This window comes from Camellia sinensis, chromosome 11 (assembly GCF_055761805.1).
Source record: "Camellia sinensis isolate YWXY chromosome 11, ASM5576180v1, whole genome shotgun sequence".
Lineage (NCBI taxonomy): Eukaryota > Viridiplantae > Streptophyta > Magnoliopsida > Ericales > Theaceae > Camellia > Camellia sinensis.
This window is the reverse complement of record NC_138971.1, coordinates 128,964,530-128,984,657: the sequence shown is the minus strand read 5'-3', so window position 1 is coordinate 128,984,657 and position 20,128 is coordinate 128,964,530. Positions and strand designations below refer to the sequence as shown.

The 20,128-nt window shown below is 36.8% G+C and overlaps 2 protein-coding genes across 2 annotated transcripts; both read left to right on the top strand.

The window, feature by feature from the left end:
• The first annotated feature begins 15,809 nt into the window (after positions 1-15,809).
• LOC145802618 (uncharacterized) lies at positions 15,810-16,528 on the top strand. Its single transcript, XM_082895377.1, has 3 exons — positions 15,810-16,056; positions 16,201-16,270; positions 16,357-16,528. Exons 1-3 carry the CDS (start codon positions 15,810-15,812, stop codon positions 16,526-16,528), a joined length of 489 nt encoding a protein of 162 aa, XP_082751503.1.
• Positions 16,529-16,537: 9 nt separating this feature from the next.
• LOC145802617 (uncharacterized) lies at positions 16,538-17,234 on the top strand. The gene is made up of 2 exons (XM_082895376.1): positions 16,538-16,726; positions 16,854-17,234. The coding sequence occupies exons 1-2, from the start codon at positions 16,538-16,540 to the stop codon at positions 17,232-17,234; spliced, it is 570 nt and encodes a 189-aa protein (XP_082751502.1).
• The last annotated feature ends 2,894 nt before the right edge of the window (positions 17,235-20,128 follow it).

Here is a 20,128-nt window from a genome sequence, read left to right as displayed (position 1 = left end):
ACTCAGGAGTCGGTGCTAAATTGGAAGTAAAGTGTGGAGCAACAAAAGAATGAGTTAATCTAGAATCAATGAGAATATAAGCTGAATGTCCATATATAGAAGGTGTACATGACACAACATTTTCTATAACATCGGGGTTTTCAGGCACCAAAGCTTTCCCTTGACGTCTCTGTTCTTTCTTCTCTATTCTGATTTTTTGGACTGATCTAGGTATACTTGTCAAGTTTGGACAAGCTTTTACCACATGACCAATTTGACCTTATTTGAAACATGCTTCCGTCACCCGATGGCATTGTCCCCGATGAGCATTACCACAAGTTGGGCAGTTAGAGATGGTGCTACCTCTGGTGATAGTAACGCCTTGCTTAGCTAAACTGGTTGAGCCACTGGGTCCCGTATTCGTTCTTTTTGATAGGGAAAAACTGAACCCTCTAGCTGGTTCTCACCAAAATCGCTTCTTTTGACCCATGCCACCAGAACGTGAGATTTTGACTCCTTTCTCCGCGATGTATGCTCAATCTACCACCTCCGCATAGGTTGGTAATTTTAAAACCTCGATCTTTCTTTTGATTTCTTCATCTAAGCCTGCTTCGAATTTCCTAGCCTTTTGGGCCTTCATTAGAATAACATACATTGCAAATCGTGCCAGCCGTGTGAACTTGTTTTCTTACTCGACTACTGACATTGTTCCTTGCTTTAAGTGTAAGAATTTCGATGCCTTTACTCTCGTAGCGAGTCTGGAAAATACTTTTAATAGGAGACTTCGAGAAACCTTGACCAAGTCGTAATCTCTTCTCTTTCTAGGTTAAGAAGCCACCACTCTTGGGCATCTTCTTTAAGGATGAAGGTGGCGAAAGACACCTTCTGTGCTTCAGTACAAGGCAGTGCACGGAAAATCTTTTCCATGTCTCTAACCTAAGCTTCTGCCAATAATGGGTTTGAATCCCCTACGAAAGTTACAGGTTTTAGGTCTTGGAATTGGTTTATTGTACTAGGTCCTTCTCGATTTTCTGATATGCCATTGGTTACGTTATTTTGCAAGACGTGTAAGAAACTGGCAAGAGTTCTTTTTACTGATTTGGCTTCAATAGACGTTGGTCCGGTACCATTTCCATCATCAGCCATAACTACAGAATAAAATGTTTTAATGAACCCAGTCCACAATTCCTATTTGTTCATTACACTTAATTCACACAAAACATATCATTACACTTAATTCACACAAAACAGAATGCATATATTATTCACAGAAATGTTCCTTTAGTTTTTCTTTACTTTTGGCAAAGTAGTGACTGAAGGAGGATAAAACATATCCTTTAAGCTCTTCTTTTCCTCCAACAGAGTAGTGATTGAAGAGGGACAACATGACAATTTTTACCCAAGGTGAATCCCTACAAAACATTCCATATCCTACTTCTTAATTGTGTGTGTGTTCTATGCTCCAACGTTGTTGTTGTTGTTGTTGTTGTTTTTTTTCTTTTTTTTTTTAGAAAAACCACTGCTTTGATACTACTTTTGTCACGACCCAAACCTGGTACCCATAGGCTAGGCATCATGACAAGACAAAAACATAAGTCAATACCAAAATGTATCAGATGAAAAACACAGCGGAATAAATAAAAGGGCACCCAAAGATTTATTTCATTAAAACATATATTGAAGCTTTTATTTATTTACAATATCAGAGCTAGACTATGTTATAATGTGACCTGTGTCTACTCCAAGTCCCAGTCCTGCTACAACCAACTTACAAACAAGTGGGATTCGGAACCCTCTAAGCTTCATCATCTGAAAGTGGTTAGCAATTATAAGCACACATGACAAAGTGAGAAACATTATACTGAGAGCATAAGAGCATACAAGTCCCCATGGATAATTATTTGGGCTAAACAAAGATTAGTTTGGTAACAAAAATACATAAATCATTTTAAATAACAGAAGTATAATGCAAAAATCATATAAGCAAAAATCATAACCACGGTATAGAACAGAACATAACATAATAGGTGTATGGACTCAAGAGATGGCTCGTACGAATTCTAGGGGTGGCTCCCACAATAGTGTCACACTTAGCTCCGTACAATACTTTGCTCTACATTAGAAATCAGAGGGTCAATGGATTCATGAGAATAGAAGGTCACTTAAAGTGACAACAGAACATAATAGAGGGTCACATAAAGTGACAATTCAGAGAACCAATGGTTATTTAAATCTCCCAAGGCATGGGACCTCTATGGTGGTACTTGCAAAATATTTATGCAAACTACATTTAATAAACAGTTACATTCACGGATTTCCCTTTTTAAGCAAATAGGGTTTAGTTAACAAATAACATAATTTAAAAACTAATATAAGTTGTAAAACATAATTTACGTAAAACAGTTTATGGTAGCTCAAAATATAATAAAACTCATCTCAAAATTGATTATTTACTCTCACTTCTGTCTTCGGCTCACACTCTCATATATCCCTCAATTGTTATTCTTATAATTTCATTACCATGCAACTCATCTATTTATAAGTAAGAAAACTCCTACTATGCAGCACTATGCTGCACTATGCAGCACTATGCAACACACCACATGGTATCACATGGCACCATGCTTCCCATGATGTTCCTTAAAAACTATTTGCACAAGTTTCATTATGGCTGAAAAAAATATTATAATTCTATTTTTTTTTCCTTTCAAAGATTAAGTAAATATATTTTAAGTCATTTTTTAAAATGATAATAATAAGTATGTCATGCATGGCGTACACAAAATAGAAGGCTATAATCATAAAAGATGTATACTCTCAACCCCCACTAAATCCTAATAAATTTCGTGATGAGAGAGAGAGAGAGGGGGGGTCTACACTCTTTAAGTCCTAACACTGACACTCGCTTATAAATATCACAATCTCATTTCTCTTACTTCCAAGTGTAAGCTAGCTATACTAATAAGCTTTCTTTCTCTTTCATATCATAGTTTTCTGTACCGTAGCTTTCCATGGAGTTCCATCTCTTACCCATCCTTGCATTTCTTTCTGTGATTTTCTCAGCTCCCAAATCCTCATAACATATAAAGCATTTTCTTGGGATTCTCTCTCTCTCTCTCTCTCTCTCTCTCTCAATATATATATATATATATGTAATTTTTATTTTATTTTTTTGCAATTTTAAGCAATTTAATAAAAAAAGGTGGGTAGAATTTGAAAATAGTTTGCACTGTATTTGATTGGGGGATTTAAAAAAGAAAAAAGAAAAAGATATGTGAAACTAGATGAAATATATGTATATTTTATTTACATATCCATTTTTTCTTTTTTTCTTTTCAAATTCTTTCGTAAATCTCTTAACCAAATACAGCGTTAGAGTATTTTCAAAATGACTTAAAGTGATTGCTGGATATGAAATTTTACAGTTAGCAATTTGAGGTGCATTCTTGAAAAATAGAAAAAGCGCGAGGAAGTTTCGTCTTCTATGTTGTGTGCTTTTAATAATTGAATAGATATATGTGTTTGTATGTGTATATCTATTTTGGATAAATTACATTCGTATTTCTTATAGTTTACCTTTTGTGTCAAATTAGTTGTTGCAGTTCTAATTTTATTAATTTTACTTTTGAATTTTTTTATATTATATCAATTTAATCTAATTAATAATGATTTTTACAAATTGGACTAAAATCAAATAGCAAAAATTATCCATTTGTGTCCAATTTGAAATGGCCTATTCTCTTTTAAATTGACCATTATGTCTTTTATTTTTGTCCAATTTCTTATTAAATGTTATTAGTTTAAACTAAACTAACACAAATATGAAAAATTAAAAAGTAAAATTAATACAATTGAATCTATATGGACTAAATTGATATAAAAGACAAATTACATAAACCATGGATATAATTTGTCCATGTATTTATGTCCTCAACAAATGTTGTTTAACTTTTCTTTACTTTAGTTTTTATGTTTTTGAAAACAAAAAGTAATGAAAAGTTCGAAAACATTCATCATTCATATCATTCCCATTTTTGTATAAAAATAAAGAAAAATTAATGAAACATCCCTCTCTAACTTTGAGGTCCAAGATATTTTTTTTTATTAACTAAAATCCCTTAATGAAATTTTTCTGTGATCATATCAGAAAAATTTTAAAATTTCTCCACGAAAATTAAAATTTTTCTATGTCGAGATTGAAATTTCTCTTAGTCAAATTTTTTCTGTGAAAATGTTGAGAGACCTTAACTACTATAAAAATATTGTATGTCCTTTATCTTATAAAATGTTAATACCATGGATCTTAAAAAAAATTCCCTAAAAATAATTTATGAAAATTTGAAAATAATATTTTTATTGCCTCCTAAAAACAATTATTTTATATTAAAAATCATTAAAATAGTCTTCAAAAAATAATTCACCTAATAAATAAGTATTTATGTAAGTTAATGCAATTTTTTTAGTATTCAAAGTGAGAAGCTAATTAATGAGATATATATATATATATACAGTTAACGTTGGTGGCAAGTCATGCAACTTTATCTGCTGAAGCATACTGGAACTCGGTTCTGTTAAACTCTCCTATGCCTAAGGCTGTCAAGAGTCTTTTGTACCCTGGTTAGTCTTCTACTCGAGGCAGTAATGATTTAAGATTTTTTGAGATCTTAGATTAAATGTTAAATGATCTTTGAGAAAATTGATGACTTAAATAATATATATATATATATATTCTCGAGAAGCCTTGGACTAGGGCTAAGTGGCCTAATTAATGTTGAGCCACCTCTGGCTATAGATTCCTTTCCTCTTTGTCATTTTATTTTTTTATTTAACTTTCAACACTATTTGTTTCATGTAAAACAAGGGGAAATTGTGAAGGAGGCAGTTGCACCAGTCCATGCTGTTGTTTGAACTTTATTTCGATGATCTGAATTATTTATTTTGATAGATATTTTATATATTTTATTCATATAAAATATTAAATCGATCTGATAATCATAACCTATTCAATTTATTACGTTTATCAAAAAAAAAAAAAATGATGATTTGGTGGTCAAGATGCAAGAGTGACTCTTTAGTAGACAAGAGGTTAAAAGTCTAAATTTCACTACCGGCTATTAGGGTGTAAGATTCACGTTCATTAATTTTTGAATCACTAACTCTTTTCTATTATATTTTGACGGTGTTAAGGTCAAGCTCTGACTTAATTTGTTTTGAGCACTGTTTGTGAATCTTTTGAGTTTGTATGTCTTTATTTCTCTTATTGATAAATGGAGATTCTTATGATCACACTAAAAGATAATTAATTCTCACGATTTTTCCACTAACTTTTTTACTCAAACAAAAAGTAGGGAATCATTATATGAACGGTGATTGGGCAAAGTTAATTTCATCTCAATTTTCATCTAAATCAGAAGAGAATGAAAGAGAAAAAAAACAAAGATAGATGAAAAACATAAGAGCCATATACCTTCTCCACTCCATCCTCCAATCCTCACAACTCGTTTCTCCACTAATGAAGTATGTAATGACATCGATCATGGAGAGAACAAAGAGGAAGGAAAGAGATGAGAGAAATAGATATATAAGAGAGAAACATCACAAACATCATACCTAATTTTATCTTCTTAATTTGCAGAATGGATGGAAGATAAGAGCACTTCAGTCGGGGTAGGGAAGGGTGGCGTAAGCATCGATGCAGGCAAAGGAAAGCCTGTCTATGTCGTATCAAAGGGACCCGATGAATTCATTTAGAATTAGGCTGCTACTGCGGATCAACTCCATGATAATCCCAACATCAATCTTTTCTTCTTGGAAAATGACTTGAAAAAATACACAAAAATGACATTGCACTTCACTGAAACCACCACATCAACTACTTTCTTGCCTCGCCAAGTTGCTGAGAAAATACCCTTTTCATCCGAGAAAATGCAACAAATTCCTAACTACTTCTCGGTGAAACCCAACTCCATGGAAGCCAAGACAATCGAGCAAACAATCAAAGAATGCGAAGGGCCTGGAATCAAAGGAGAAGAGAAATATTGCGCGACTTCACTAGAGTCCATGGTCGATTTCTGCCGTATCAGGCTTGGGAAAAGTATCCAAGCAATCTCCACAGAAGTCAAAAAAGAAACCCCTTTGCAAACATACACTATTGAAGGAGTGAAGAAGATGGCAAGCGATTTTGGATACACTGTGAAACCCAACTCCACAATAGTGTTGACAGACTGTAATTCTCTCAATGATGATGACAGAAGTCCAAAATTCGATGGGCATGTGGCTACTCCATGTTTTTTGAAAAGTTTGAGTGGGCTACCTTCCTCTCAGCCCAATGCAAACTTAGAAGTGTTTTTAGGCCCAGTTCAGCTGGATAATCCTAATCACTCCAGAACTCAACCCATTCATGGTCTTAACGAAGTGGGCCTAGTAAGATCAATTGAACCCATCAGCTCTAGGTTGCAAAGTTCACATGTACACAATGAAGTGGGCCTTGTAAGATCAGGTGAAGTCGTTAACTTTGGGCTGCAAGCTTCACATGTCCACCCTCCTATATTACAGTCAGTGGAGGGTAATTGCAGACACTCAAAGCTGAAGGCTCAAGTCAGTAAAGCAAAGGAGATCAAGGGCAATCATCATTCAGTGAAAAAACGCACTGGGAAAGCTTCAAGGGGAGTCAAAGCCATGGCCATTGGAGGTAACCGAAGCAAAAATGGCGTCCTCTTCCGAGCTGCGTCCCAGGCACTATTTGATTCAATCTCTTTAACCAGCAGTTCGAGCAAAGGAAGGTATCTTCTAAATGAAGCTCAAGCAACTTTACAAATTGGGAAGCTGCTTGGATTAAATGGTGAAGGAAATGAAAAAGACGTAGTAGAGCAGATTATGGAACTTGAAAAATAGGACTTGGTGAGAATGGAGTAGTTTGATACTGCTAAGCAGCCCTAATTTGTAGGATATGGGTGGATTGGGAGTCTTATCTTGTGTGTTGATGAAGTTAATGTCATGGAATGTCAGAGGATTGGGGAAAGCTATGAAAAGAAGGAAATTAAGGGAGTTGATTAATCTCAGAAAAGTGGATTTCATGCTAATTCAAGAGACAGAGAGAGCAGAAATGTCAGAATCTTTTGTTAAATCACTATGGCCTGGGAATCAGATGGAGTACATGGTAGTGGACGCAACAGGAAATGCAGGAGGCTTGCTGTGTGTTTGGGAACCAGAGGTTTTCACTCTGTTAGCTTGTTGCTGTAGTAAGAATTTCATCTTACTTTCAGGTACCACTTCTTCAAACTTCACTTGTAATATTGTTAATGTCTATGCTCCCAATGATATGCTGAAAAGGAGGCAGCTATGGGACACCTTAATTAATATTAAAAGCTCTTTTATCCATCCATGGTGCATTGGGGGAGACTTCAATGAAGTAAGACTTATTAGGGAAAGGAAGGGTTGTGTTAGGAGGGATGTTGGGATGAAGGATTTTGGGGATTTTGTTGAAAAGATTCAAGGGGTGGGCTTACCAATGCTGGGCAGAAAATACACTTAGGGCAGTTCTCAGGATGGATTTAGGTGGAGCAGAATTGATAGATTTATTCTTAACCCGGAATGGCTTGAATTATTCAAATTTAAACTCTAGGGCTTACCCAGAACCTTGTCCGATCATTGTCCTATTATACTGATGGAAGATGATAGAGATTGGGATTCTAGACCCTTTAGGTTCATCAATGCTTGGACCAAGAATCCCAGCTTCTTGCAGTCAGTCAAGCAAAATTGGGAAAATCCTACTTTGGAGGGTTGGGCAGGATTTATTTTAAAAAAGAAATTGCAATCCTTAAAACTTTGCCTGAAAGTTTGGAACAAGGAAGTATTTGGTAACATCATTGAAAAACTTAAAGAGAAGGAAGCTGAACTTCACTCATGGGATCTGATAGCTGAGGAAAGACAACTCCATGTTGATGAATCTGACCAAAGAAAGGAGTTATTGGGGGAAGTATGGAAACTGAGAATATTGGAGGAAAGGCTCCGGCTCCAGAAATCTTGGCTTAGTTGGGCACTGAAGGGCGACAAGAACACCAGGTTCTTCCATATTACTACCACAAGTAGACAAAATAGGAACTCACTTGACCCACTCAAGGTCAATGGGGTTTCAGTGATGCAACCTGGAGAAGTTAAACAAGTAGTAGTGAACCATTTCAAAAATCTATATGCTGGGCGCTGGAAAATTAGGCCTAAATTAGGGGGGCAATTTAAGTCTATTAACACCCTTACCAATGAATCTGCCATGCTAGAAAGTGTATTCACCAAAGATGAAGTTTGGGCTGCCATTAAAGACTGTGATGGGAATAAAGCCCCAGGCCTTGATGGCTTCAACGTTTTTTGTCTCCAAAAATGTTGGAAAGTTATGAAGCATGACATTATGAAGTTTATGTTCGAATTTCATGAGAATGAAATTTTAGCTGGAGGTTTCAATTGCTCTTTTATCAGCCTTATCCCAAAAAAGGAAAACCCCTTGTCTCTATCTGATTTCAGACTCATTAGCCTGATTAGCTCTGTCTATAAGATTCTTTCCAAGGTTCTCTCTCGCAGATTGAAGCTTGTTTTACCTAGCATAGTAAGTGAAGCACAATCTGCCTTCCTAGGAGGCAGGAGTATTTTGGATGGTGTGCTCATTGCTAATGAGATTATAGATTGGTGGAAAAAATCCAATACCCAAGGGGTGATCATAAAGCTTGATTTTGAAAAAGCCTTCGATACTGGAAATTGGGAGTTCCTTTTTGATTTGTTTGTCAAGTTTGGATTTGGTACAAAATGGTTGGGCTGGATGAAATCTTGTTTAACAACTGCTAGCATTTCCATTCTTGTCAATGGATCACCCACAGATGAGTTCCGACCAGAAAGAGGGCTTAGACAGGGTGATCCACTCTCACCCGTTCTTTTTAACATTGTTGCTGAGGGGTTGAATCTGCTCCTAACCAAAGCTATGGACTTTGGCTTAATCAAAGGGGCTGTTGTTGGTCCCACTGGCTTGCGCTTCACTCACCTCCAATTTGCTGATGACACCATCCTCTTTTGTGAAACAGATTTACTAGAGATCACAACCTTGAAGAGAATACTTCGGTGCTTCGAAATTATGTCAGGGCTAAAAATTAATTTCCACAAGAGTACAATTTGTGGTGTTGGTGTCTCTGAGGCTTTAATCAATATTTTTTCGTCCACATTGAATTGCCTTAATCAGAAGCTGCCTTTGAAGTATCTTGGGCTCCCTCTTGCTGCCAATCCCAGAAGCAAAGCCACTTGGAAACCAGTTTTGGACAAATATAAGAGCAAACTCTCAGGATGGAAGAAGAGGTTCCTATCATTTGTCGGTAGACTCACCCACATCAAATCCACATTATCTAGCCTTCTAATTTTCTACCTCTACTTGTTTAAAATGCCAAAATGTGTAATCAAAGAGGTCGATAAAGTTCAAGTTTCTTTCTTGTGGGGTGATTTAGACGTCAAAAGAAAGGTTCACCTGGTTAGTTGGAAGGATGTTTCACTGACAAAGATGCAAGGAGGTTTAGGTGTACGAAGTTTGGGTCAAGTTAGTATTTGCCTTATTACTAAATGGTGGTGGAGGTTCTGTAATGAAAAACAAGCTCTTTGGAAAAGATTAATCTGCAGCGAGTATAGTATTAGAACAGGTAGTTGGTTCCATTCTCAAGGCACCATTACTATTTGCTCATGGATTTGGAAGGACATTATGGGTCTTGCTTCAGAAAATCCTGCTTTATTCAATTTCTTTCTGACTAACTCAGAATTAGTTATTGGTAATGGGGCAAGCATATCTTTCTGGAAGGATATCTGGGTGGGGACTGAATGCCTTCAGTCTAAATTTCCTAGGCTTTTTAGTCTTTCTTCTGATAAGGATGGATCTCTGTTAGACTTCATTGTCAGGAAATCTAGCTCTTCTAACTGGAATCTCAGTTTTAGGAGACCTTCGTTAGCTTGGGAAGATGAATCAGTTCATAATATGCAAGTTTTACTGGGAGATGGGCCATCATTAAGGCATGGAATGGAGGATAGAATGAGTTGGAAAGCTTCATCTCAAGGTGTCTTCAAAGCAAAGGATTTGTTCTACTGGTGGCAGTCCAACAGAGGTCCTGATCTGTTTATGCCTAGATTCATTTGGAACAATATCTCACCACCAAAAGTCCAATTCTTCTATTGGCTAGTTTGGAAAGGTCGAGTCAAAACATCTGTGTTCCTTCATCATATTGGAATTCTCAGAGGGGAGGATGTTAATCAGTGCATCTTTTGCAAATCTGACTTGGAGACCATTAATCATGTTTTGCTTCTTGGCCCCTTTAGCTGGAAAATTTGGTCAGCTATCATTGACTGGTGGGGTCTTTTTTGGGTGTGCCCTGGCTCTGTTGTGGATTTGTTTGATTGGTGGCTTGGCACAAAATTTAAGAAGAAAGAACTACAGATATGGAAAGTCATCCCACTTGCTGTTGTTTGGTCAATTTGGAAGCTCAGAAATGATTGTGTTGTCAACAGTGCCCAGCTCAACTTCTTGGAGATCATTGAGCTTATTAAGGTTAGAATCGCAGTTTGGTTGAAAAACCACTCTTATGGTAATACAAATTCCATCCAAGATTTTGTTTCCAATCTGAATCAGATCAGGTTGTGTATTTGAGTGTTGCTGTTTTGGTTGTTCTGTTCTGCTGTGTTGGTCATCATCTGTGTTAGTTGTTCTGTTCTGCTGCGTTGTCATCATCTGTGCTATGTTCTGTTCTGCTGCGTTGTTCTGTTCTGTTGGTGGCATTCTAGTGATGAGTTCTATTATGTTGGTATTGAGTTCTATTCTGTTATGGTAGGCTAAATGCTGGTTAAGGTGTGTTTTGGTGATGACTTCAACTACAGCAGCTGTTGGTTTAGGCTGCCGGTTGGAGTTCTGTTTATGTTCTGTTTCATGGTTTTGGTTTTGGTCTGCTGTAATTGAAGTCATGTTGAAGTCTGTTGAAGTCTTTTGTACGCTGCTGTTCTATTATATGCTATTGTCCTATGGCAGCATACAACAGATGTTGTATGACTCGCAGTATGTGATCATTTGTGATGCATATTGCTGTCCTATGGCAGCATACAGCAGCTGCTGGTATTGAGGTTCTGTGTTGGGTGCAATATGTTCTGTTTCTACCTTGGGTGCTATTGGGTGCAATATGTGGCTACCTTGGGTGTATGATTATAGAAGACATGGATACATCAGCTGCTAGTGTAAGGGTGTTACCTTGGGTGCAATATGTGGCTACGTTGGGTGATTGTGCTTACTCCTTGGTGTTTGTTGGGGTTGAGTTGGCAGACTTGGAAGGCTGAGGCTGCTCTGGTTTGTGCAGATAGTAGGAGGGAATTTGTAATGCTATTGCTGCTACTGTCTTGGTTGGGGCAGATTGTTGCTCGTCTGGTAGTTTGCTGATGTATGGTGTTGAGTGCTGGTATGGCAGACTGCTGCTGTATGGTGTTGTGCTGTTAGTAGGAAGGAGTTGTAATGCTATTGCTGGTAGTGTTTTGGTTGGGGTAGTCTGCTGCTGGTCTGGTAGACTGCTGCTGGTGCTACATTGGTTGCTTGATTGTAGCTTATTGCTGCTGCTGCTGCATTGGTAGATTTGTTGGAGCTGCGTTGGTTGTTGTTGCTTTGTTGGATGTATTGTTGTTTTTGTTTTTCCCTTTATCTTGTTTTGGTTGCTTCTGATTGGTTTCTCACCAATCTTGGGCTAGTGCTAGCATATGATTGTGCTCCTTTTGCGGTGCCAACCTAGTTGGGTTTGTTAAGGTTAGCTATGATGCTTAGTGCACTCCCCCGCTTTGTTGATGTAATTTATGCACGTTTTATGCTTTTTATCAATAAAGTTTTTTTGTTGATAAAAAAAAAAGAGTGAAGAAGATGGCAAGCGATGCAACCGTATTGTGCCATAAGCAAAACTACGCGTACATGGTGTTTTATTGCCACAAGACACAAACCACAAAGGCGTACAAGGTTTCAAAGGTAGGCATCGATGGAACGAAAGCAGAAGCAGTTGTAGTGTGCCATACCGACACATCGGATTGGAATCCAAAACACTTGGCCTTTCAAGTGCTCAAGGTCAAGCCAGGGACTGTTCCAATTTGCCATTTCCTTCCTGAGGATCATATAGTTTGGGTTCATAACTAAGATTGATCTTTGCAAAAAAGAGTCATCACTACTTGTTTAATTAGTTTTTTATATGTTTGTTTTGCTTGGTTTGGATTGTCATCATAATCTGAAAAACTCTACTCAGATATATATATCGTCTTTACATATACGTATGTACTCTAACAACTCTCCCACCCACATATGCATATGCATATGAGCTTGACATAAAGGTGGCTTGTTTTTCAGTAATAATAGATATGTTGTCCCTGGTGTTTAGCACTACTTAAAACTACTCCAAAATGTTATACAATACCAGAAAAATGCTATGCGTTCAAAATTTATATTTTGATAATTATTCTGAAATTGAGGTTTGTATAGCAGATTTAAAGTTGGTATTATATGAGTTATATATGTGATAATAAATGTAGCTCATTGATACAAATTTTTGGATACCTTTTTGGATTTTTTTTTTTTTTTTTTTTTTTTTTTTTTTGTTGAGCATGTAGCATTACCATGCTTAATTGCTAATGATTATCAGTAGCCTATATTTCCTGAGATATTTACCAATAAATCCCATCTCATAAAAACAATACTCCAATTAATCTCAAGTTTTTTTTTTTTTTTTTTTTTTTCTGTCCAGTAAATCCCTCTCAATTAGTCCTTTTTTTTTTTTTTTGATAGTATTTTGATAGACAACTATACATTTTTATTAATGTGATAGGTATGATGTGATACTTCAATATGACAAGTATTAATATGACACTCCAATGATGTGACACTTAAAAAAAATTTAAAACTCATTAGTATACTTTTCGTAAATGTGACAACGTGGTGGATAAAATGTGACATTTCAAAACTTACTCCAAAAAAAATAAAAACTCTTTAGTATACTTTTTCCAAATGTGACAACGTGGAAAGTATGATATGACATTTCAAAAAAATAAAAATTCGTTAGTATCTATTACAAGTTGCCTTGCTGGTTATCTATTGTTTGGACGGTTGCATGATATTTTGTAGTGTGTAAATCATTCCAGCAATGCTGTTAATTCAATTCAGCCAGTTTTGGATCTTCCCTACACCGTTGTGGTGTAGTAGGCAAACTTATGTTAATGATAAAAGTGATTCCACATGGAAGTGTGCTATATAGTTGCTTGCGTTGTTTTATTTATTTATTTATTTGTTTTTCCTTGTGTTTTTGGCAAGTAGTTTCTTGCATTGGTATTGCAATAGTCTATTTGTTGAAATTATGTTTTGTTTCTTACATGTTTTCTTTGTAACATAATTGCTGGAGAGAAGCAAATGGTTTAAGCCACTTGTGAGTGGTCCTTACTTCCTCATATTATATTTTTGTTTTATTATTTATGTATAATATTTGCTTATGAAATTTGATGCGTTTCAATTGTTATTATTATTTTATTGTCCTACATTTTCCAGTAATTAAGAATTTAGTCTCATTTAAATTTGACATCAGCTGTCCATTGTGCCATGAATATACATTCTCTATCTTCTTTTTGGCTTCTCCTCAGTTTTACAAAAAAATCTGACCGAATAGTCCATGTAATGAAATTATGCCATGCACCCTTTTTCTCATTTCACGGCTCAGATCATTGCACATGTGTGCTTCAACTCATAAAGCTTAAAACGCTGTCGTTTGGTTCCATATACAACACTAACGAAATCCCCTTCTTCCCTTTTCATAGTCGACAGTCCTGTCTCCCTCCTATATCCTTTCCAGTGAGCATGCCCCCCTCCCACCTCCGCTGCCACCCACCCCCGCGACCCCAAAGAAGAAGGAAATTCAAATTTGAGATGGGGTGTCCATCCATTTTTTTGGGGTGCATTTAGAGACACCCTACAAATAAGGATGGGTCACTTCTTTCCTAACCAAATAATTGTTCATAACCTCTAAGATTGTAGACCTATCTAGAAGCTTTCCATTATTTTTATTTCTAGGCTTTTTTTTTTTTTTTTTTGGTGGTTGTTTATCACAATTTTTTTTGTTAGCTCCAGCATCTACAGCAAAATTTTGTCCTTACTCTAACTTGTAGGAATTAAAGTCGATTTATTCCATTGTTAGTTTATTTTATATTGTGAGTGTTCTTCATCTTCTTCTTCTTCTTCTTCATTTTTTTTTTTTCCCCTACAGATCAGTAAGTGTTTTCCTCTTCTCTGTTCCTTTCTTCGTCTTCCCTCCGGTGAGTGTTCTTCATCTCTCTCATCTTTTTTATTTCTTTCTCTCTGTTCTTCATGTGCTGTCCTATCTTTATGAATTGCATAAGCACATCAGCAAATGATTTTGATGTTTTTAAAATGCAATTTGAACAAAAAAAATAACAAGGCTTATAAAGGGCAGTTCTGTCTATGACTATGCATTATGCATTATGCTTTTGCTTCAAATCCTCCTAGAACTTCTTTATAAAATCTTTAATCATGATTCATAAAATCTCTAGTTTCGATATTTAATTTTGATTTATAAGTTGGATCCTTTACCCATAATAATAATAATAATAATAATAATAATAATAATAATAATAATAATAATATTGTCGTACTACAGCCGTACCTATATCATACTTTTTTTGAGTTTTGCCGTATCGGCGTACTTGCACCCGCACCATACTCGTACCCGCACTCGTGCTTCCTAGGTCTCTCCTTTTTTATATCAAAGATAAAATTGATAGTAGTATCTTTTTTCTTTGGGAAATTGCTAAATTTTCAGCCATTGTGGTTGTATCCCAAACCTCTCTCTCACATTGTGGCACCAACATATGAGAGGGAGGGCTGTGGACATAACCATTAAGGTTGTAAATATAACATTTTCTTTTTTCTTTTGGTTGCGATTCAGCCTTGGCAGGAAAGAATGAAGAGTGCACATGAGCAAGGAACACTTGTCCACCTTTCAAATTTGGATCCAGAATATACTTCAGGAGAAGTGGAGGTAATGTCCATATTATTTGGCAAGATCAATATATCCTGCAGGACTCCTGTGTCAGTTTTCTTTTGCAATTTTTATTGTACATCTAGATTTTTACAATGCTTCAATCTAGGGTGGGTGATTTTATCATCATTATTATTGTAATCATATAGTAGGTGTTCTTTTGAAATTTATGGCTACATACTATCCCAAGTTACAAGATAGTTCACTTGGTGTAATTCTCAGGAAGGTGCCAAATGGAGTAGGCTAGACAGGTTTTTACTCGGCCCAGATTGGTTGTAGAAATTTAACTTTAAACTATGGGGATTACCAAGAAGGCTCTTAGATCATTGTCCTATTTTATTGATGGAAGATGAGAGGGATTGGGGCCCAAAGCCATTTAGGTTTCTAAATCCCTGGACCTTTTATCCGAATTTTAAAATTTTTGTGCAGAAAATATGGGCTGAATCTCATATAAATGGCTGGGCTGGATTCAAATATGTAAGGAAATTGAGATCACTTAAAGCAGCATTGAAAGGATGGAATCTTGAGGTATTTGGTAAGGTGGACTTTAAACTCAAGCAACTGGAGGAGGAGATACATGACTTGGATTTGGTAGCTGAACAAAGACTACTCACTGATACAGAGAGATCTAAGCTAAGGGAGGTAAAAGGAGAAGCATAGAACTTAAGCAAAATGGTAGAATGGTTATGGTTGCAAAAGTCTAGAGCTAACTGGTTATTAAAAGGGGATAGAAATACCAAATTTTTCCATGTTATGGCTTCCTCAAGAAGGAATAGGAATGCATTGTGCTCAATTGAGGTCAATGGGGCCTTGAAAGAAGATCCGGAGGAAATAAGAATTGAAGTACTTAATCACTTTCAGAGGCAATTTGCAGAATCATGGTTCAATAGGCCAAGCTTATCTGGTCCTTTTAAATCTATTGGGGATGAAGAGGTGCGAGTTGCTTTGGAAGCTGAGTTCACAGAATCTGAAGTTGTGGCAGCTCTTAATAACTGTGATGGTAACAAGGCTCCTGGACCTAATGGCTTTAACCTTATGATGTTCTAGAAGTGCTGGCAAATAATTAAAGGGGATGTGATGCAGTTCATGAGAGAGTTCCATACCAACTCAAAGTTGGTTCTTGGTATTAATAGCTCATTTGTAGCTTTGCTTCCAAAGTATGAAAATCCTTTTTGTCTTAGTGACTTCAGGCCTATTAGTCTCATTGGATCATTGTACAAAGTGTTATCTAAAGTTTTATCTAGTAGACGTAAAGTAGTATTACTTAAGATCATTAGTGAATCTCAATAAGCTTTTATAGGGATAGAAGTATTCTTGATGGCATTTTGGTTGCTAATGAGATAGTTGATGGTTGGAAGAAGGAGCAAAAGAAATGCCTTATTTTAAAGCTTGATCTTGAGAAAGCATTCGATTCAATTAATTGGGAGTTTCTCTTCTCCATGTTATCAAACTTTGGATTTGGGTCAAGATAGATCAAATGGATGAAGGAGTGTGTCTCAACTGTCAAAGTCTCTATCCTGGTGAATGGATTACCTACAGCTGAGTTTAGTCCCCAAAAGGGGCTTAGACAAGGTGATCCTTTATCTCATTTTCTCTTTAACATTGTGGCTGAGGGTCATAACATTCTATTACATAGAGCTGTCCAGTCTGGATTGATTAAGGGTGCATCAGTTGGTTCAAATGACCTTATTATTACTCACTTACAATTTGCTGATGACACAATTTTGTTTTGAAATTGAGGAGGTGCTTAATATCAAAAGAATATTGAGGTGTTTTGAAATTTTGTCTGGGTTAAAGATTAACTATCATAAGAGTGTAGTGTGTGGAGTTGGAATTAATGAAGAGCTCACCAAAGACTTTGCTGCCATCTTGAACTGCTTGTATCATAGGTTACCATTGAAGTATTTAGGGATGCCATTGGGTGCTAATCCAAGGAGAAGAAGGACTTGGCAACTTGTCCTTGATAATTTCAAATCAATGCTAGCTTCTTGGAAGAGAAGGCTCCTTTCTTTCGTTGGTCGGTTGACAATGATCAAGTCTGTGCTGTCCTCATTACCAGTTTTCTCCCTATCTTCGTTTAAAATTCCTGAAGGGTTAGCCAAGGAGATTGATAGAATTCAGTCTAGATTTCTTTCGGGGTGGGGGGTGATGAACTTAGAAGGAAAATTCACATGGTAAAATGGGAGGAAATCACCCAAAGCAAAAGAAATGAGGGTCTTGGCATTAGAAAGGTGAGAACCATGAATGAATGTCTTCTTCTCAAATGGTGGTGGAGATTTGGGTGTGAATCTGGCTCTCTTTGGAAACAAGTAATTCTTAGCAAGTACCCACAGTTCGGTGGGGTTTGGTGGTCAGACCAAGATGGAAATTCTAGTTTATTTATGGTGTGGAGGGATATATTGGGGGTTGCTGTTAAGTGCCCTGAGTTGCTGGAGTTCTTTAAGGCCAACTCAAAGATCATTATTGGGGATGGGAGGCTCACAAAATTTTGGCTGGATCTGTGGGTTGGCAGTGACTGTTTAAAAATTTTATTTCCTAGATTATTTTTTGTGTCTATTGATAAAGGTGAATCAGTGGCAGTGGTTAAGAGCAGGAGAAATGGAAATGAGGAGTGGGATTTGGCTTTCCGAAGAGTATTGTTTCAATGGGAACTTGAAGAGTTGAGGAGGATGAAGGAGTTGTTACAAACTGCTCTAGATCTCAGGAATGGTGTGCTAGATGGTTTGTATTGGGCTGCAGATAAATCTGGTGTCTTCACTGTTGCTTCTGTCTACAAGTGGAGTGAGCTACCTTCTACTCTGCCTGCAAAATTGGGGGATCTCATCTGGAAGAATGCTGCCCCTCTGAAAGTGCAATTTTTTGGTTGGTTAGCATGGAAAGGGAGGATCAAGACTTCTAGTTATTCGCAAAGAATTGGAGTACTCCGTGCTAATTCAGATGTTAACTGTATATTCTGTAGAAATGAAGTGGAAACTGCCACTCATGTGCTTTTGTGCTGTCCTTTTAGTTAAAGAGTTTGGTCCAATATTATTGGGTAGTGGAGTGTATCTTGGGTGCAATCGAGGTTAGTGTTTGGACTGCTTCAGTGGTGAACTGGTTATAGATGCAACAACAGACTGAAGGTGCTTTGGAAGTTAATCCCAGTGGCAGTGCGTTGGTCTTTATGGAAGCAGAGGAATGAAAACATTTTTAATGACTCACAGGTGGACTTGGAAAAGTTGTGTGAACTTATCAAAACATGGATTGCATTGTGGTTCAGAGCTTATCGTCATTCTTTTTGTTATTCAGTCAATCATTTAGTGTTCAATTTGCAAAATGTGAAATTCTGCATCATGCACTGGTGGGGTATAACCTGTGAACTGCTGCACTCTCTTACTGCTGCTGCTGTACTGATGGGGTTTGTTGGAGCCTCTCTTGCTGCTGTTGCATTGATGGGGTTTGTTGCTGCTAATGTGATGTTGTTTGTGTTGCCTCTCTGGTTTATTTTGTTGTTTTGCTCTGCTCTATTTTAGTCTGGTTTCGCTCTGCTTTGCTACTCCTTTTGGTTTTATTTTCTTTGTTGGTCTCTCATCAACTAGGAGGTTGGAGCTTTGTTTAGCTCCAAGCTCCTCTTTATTGATGTATCTTTTCATACTTTGTATGGTTTTATCATCAATAAAGTCTTTCGTTTTGCCAATCAAAAAAAAAAAAAGAGAGAGACTCATAATTTTTTTCAAATGCTTAGGGCACATTTGACAATTTTGTTAGAAACAATGTTAGGTTAGCTGTTTTGTTGCTACAACGCAAGTGCAAAGTGGCAATAGTTGCCAAAAATTGTGGAAAAAAGGCATTTTCACTTGTTTATTAAACATCCAAATACATAGATGAACAGAGACATGAGTGACTGGTCGTCGCTTCGAATCCCATTACACCAAGGGACAAGGCTTAGTGCGCAATGCAAATTTCTGTGCTTTTTTTCAAAACACTCGATCAAGAAACTCCCAATATAATATTGAAATGCATTTAGATCTGTTTCAAAGATCTAGGAGCATGTGTTTCATAAAGCTTTTGAAAACTTATGAATGCACTAGGTTTCGCTCTCTCAAAAGATGTTGGAATTCATGTTTTCTCTAAAAGGAAAACCTATACCAAAATGTAATTGGATTGAAATACATATGATCGTCTTCATGTGTGCTTAGTAGGATGTCCGATTTGGTATTCAGGCTAAAATGCGCTTTAGGTGGTGGTTGTAGAACCTTTGCAGAAGATGAATTATCACCTTTCGCTTAAGTGGACTTTAAGCACACTTTGAACGGAACTTACACGTCTTTGTAGAACACCCTTGTAGTGTGCTAGAGCGACCTCCCTAGAACTTGGTTTTCTAACTTGTTTTTGATTTATTTGCAACACTACAATAACAAGACAATGTAAAACAATGCTTTGAACACCATTGCTTCCACTTAAAAAAAATGCTTTTAGCTTATGCTGTGCTCTAGTTTTTGGGGTAAAAGTTCTACGGTGAAGAGCCTGGTCAAGGAAGCCCTATTAAAGAGAACATTTCAGAACTTCAAAGCTCGTGTGATGGCAATCTCGTCCTTAGTTGCAGAGCAACGGATCAAATGGAATTGGCAGGTAATCAAGGCCTTGATTGGAGATAATGGATGGTACTCCTACTCTAACTTTAGTTGCGATCTCTAAGCTGGATTTTCAATCATCTATCCCTTTTCTTTCCCTAGCAAGTGAAGAACAAGTGTTAAGCGAGTGAAGTGCCCTATAAGGTATAAGGGCGAGCTATAAATTCCATGAGCAGCGATGGAACTAAACGTTCCAAGTCCATCCAATAGGAATCAGACCTACAAATTTGCCTCTTGTATAGGTTAGGCACTTTAACCATTTAGTCATTGATGCAAAGAGACTCAGCGAGTGAACTAGATTTTGGTATTCCTTCTCGAGCTTCTATTTTTTTCGTTAAAGGAGATTTGAGAAAAGATGGAATAAGAAGATGTATTTTTAGAATGAACAAGATACGGGTTGAGAAGAGGGAGTTAGTGAAGTTAGACAAGATTGGAATGGGCATAGTAACATATATTGAT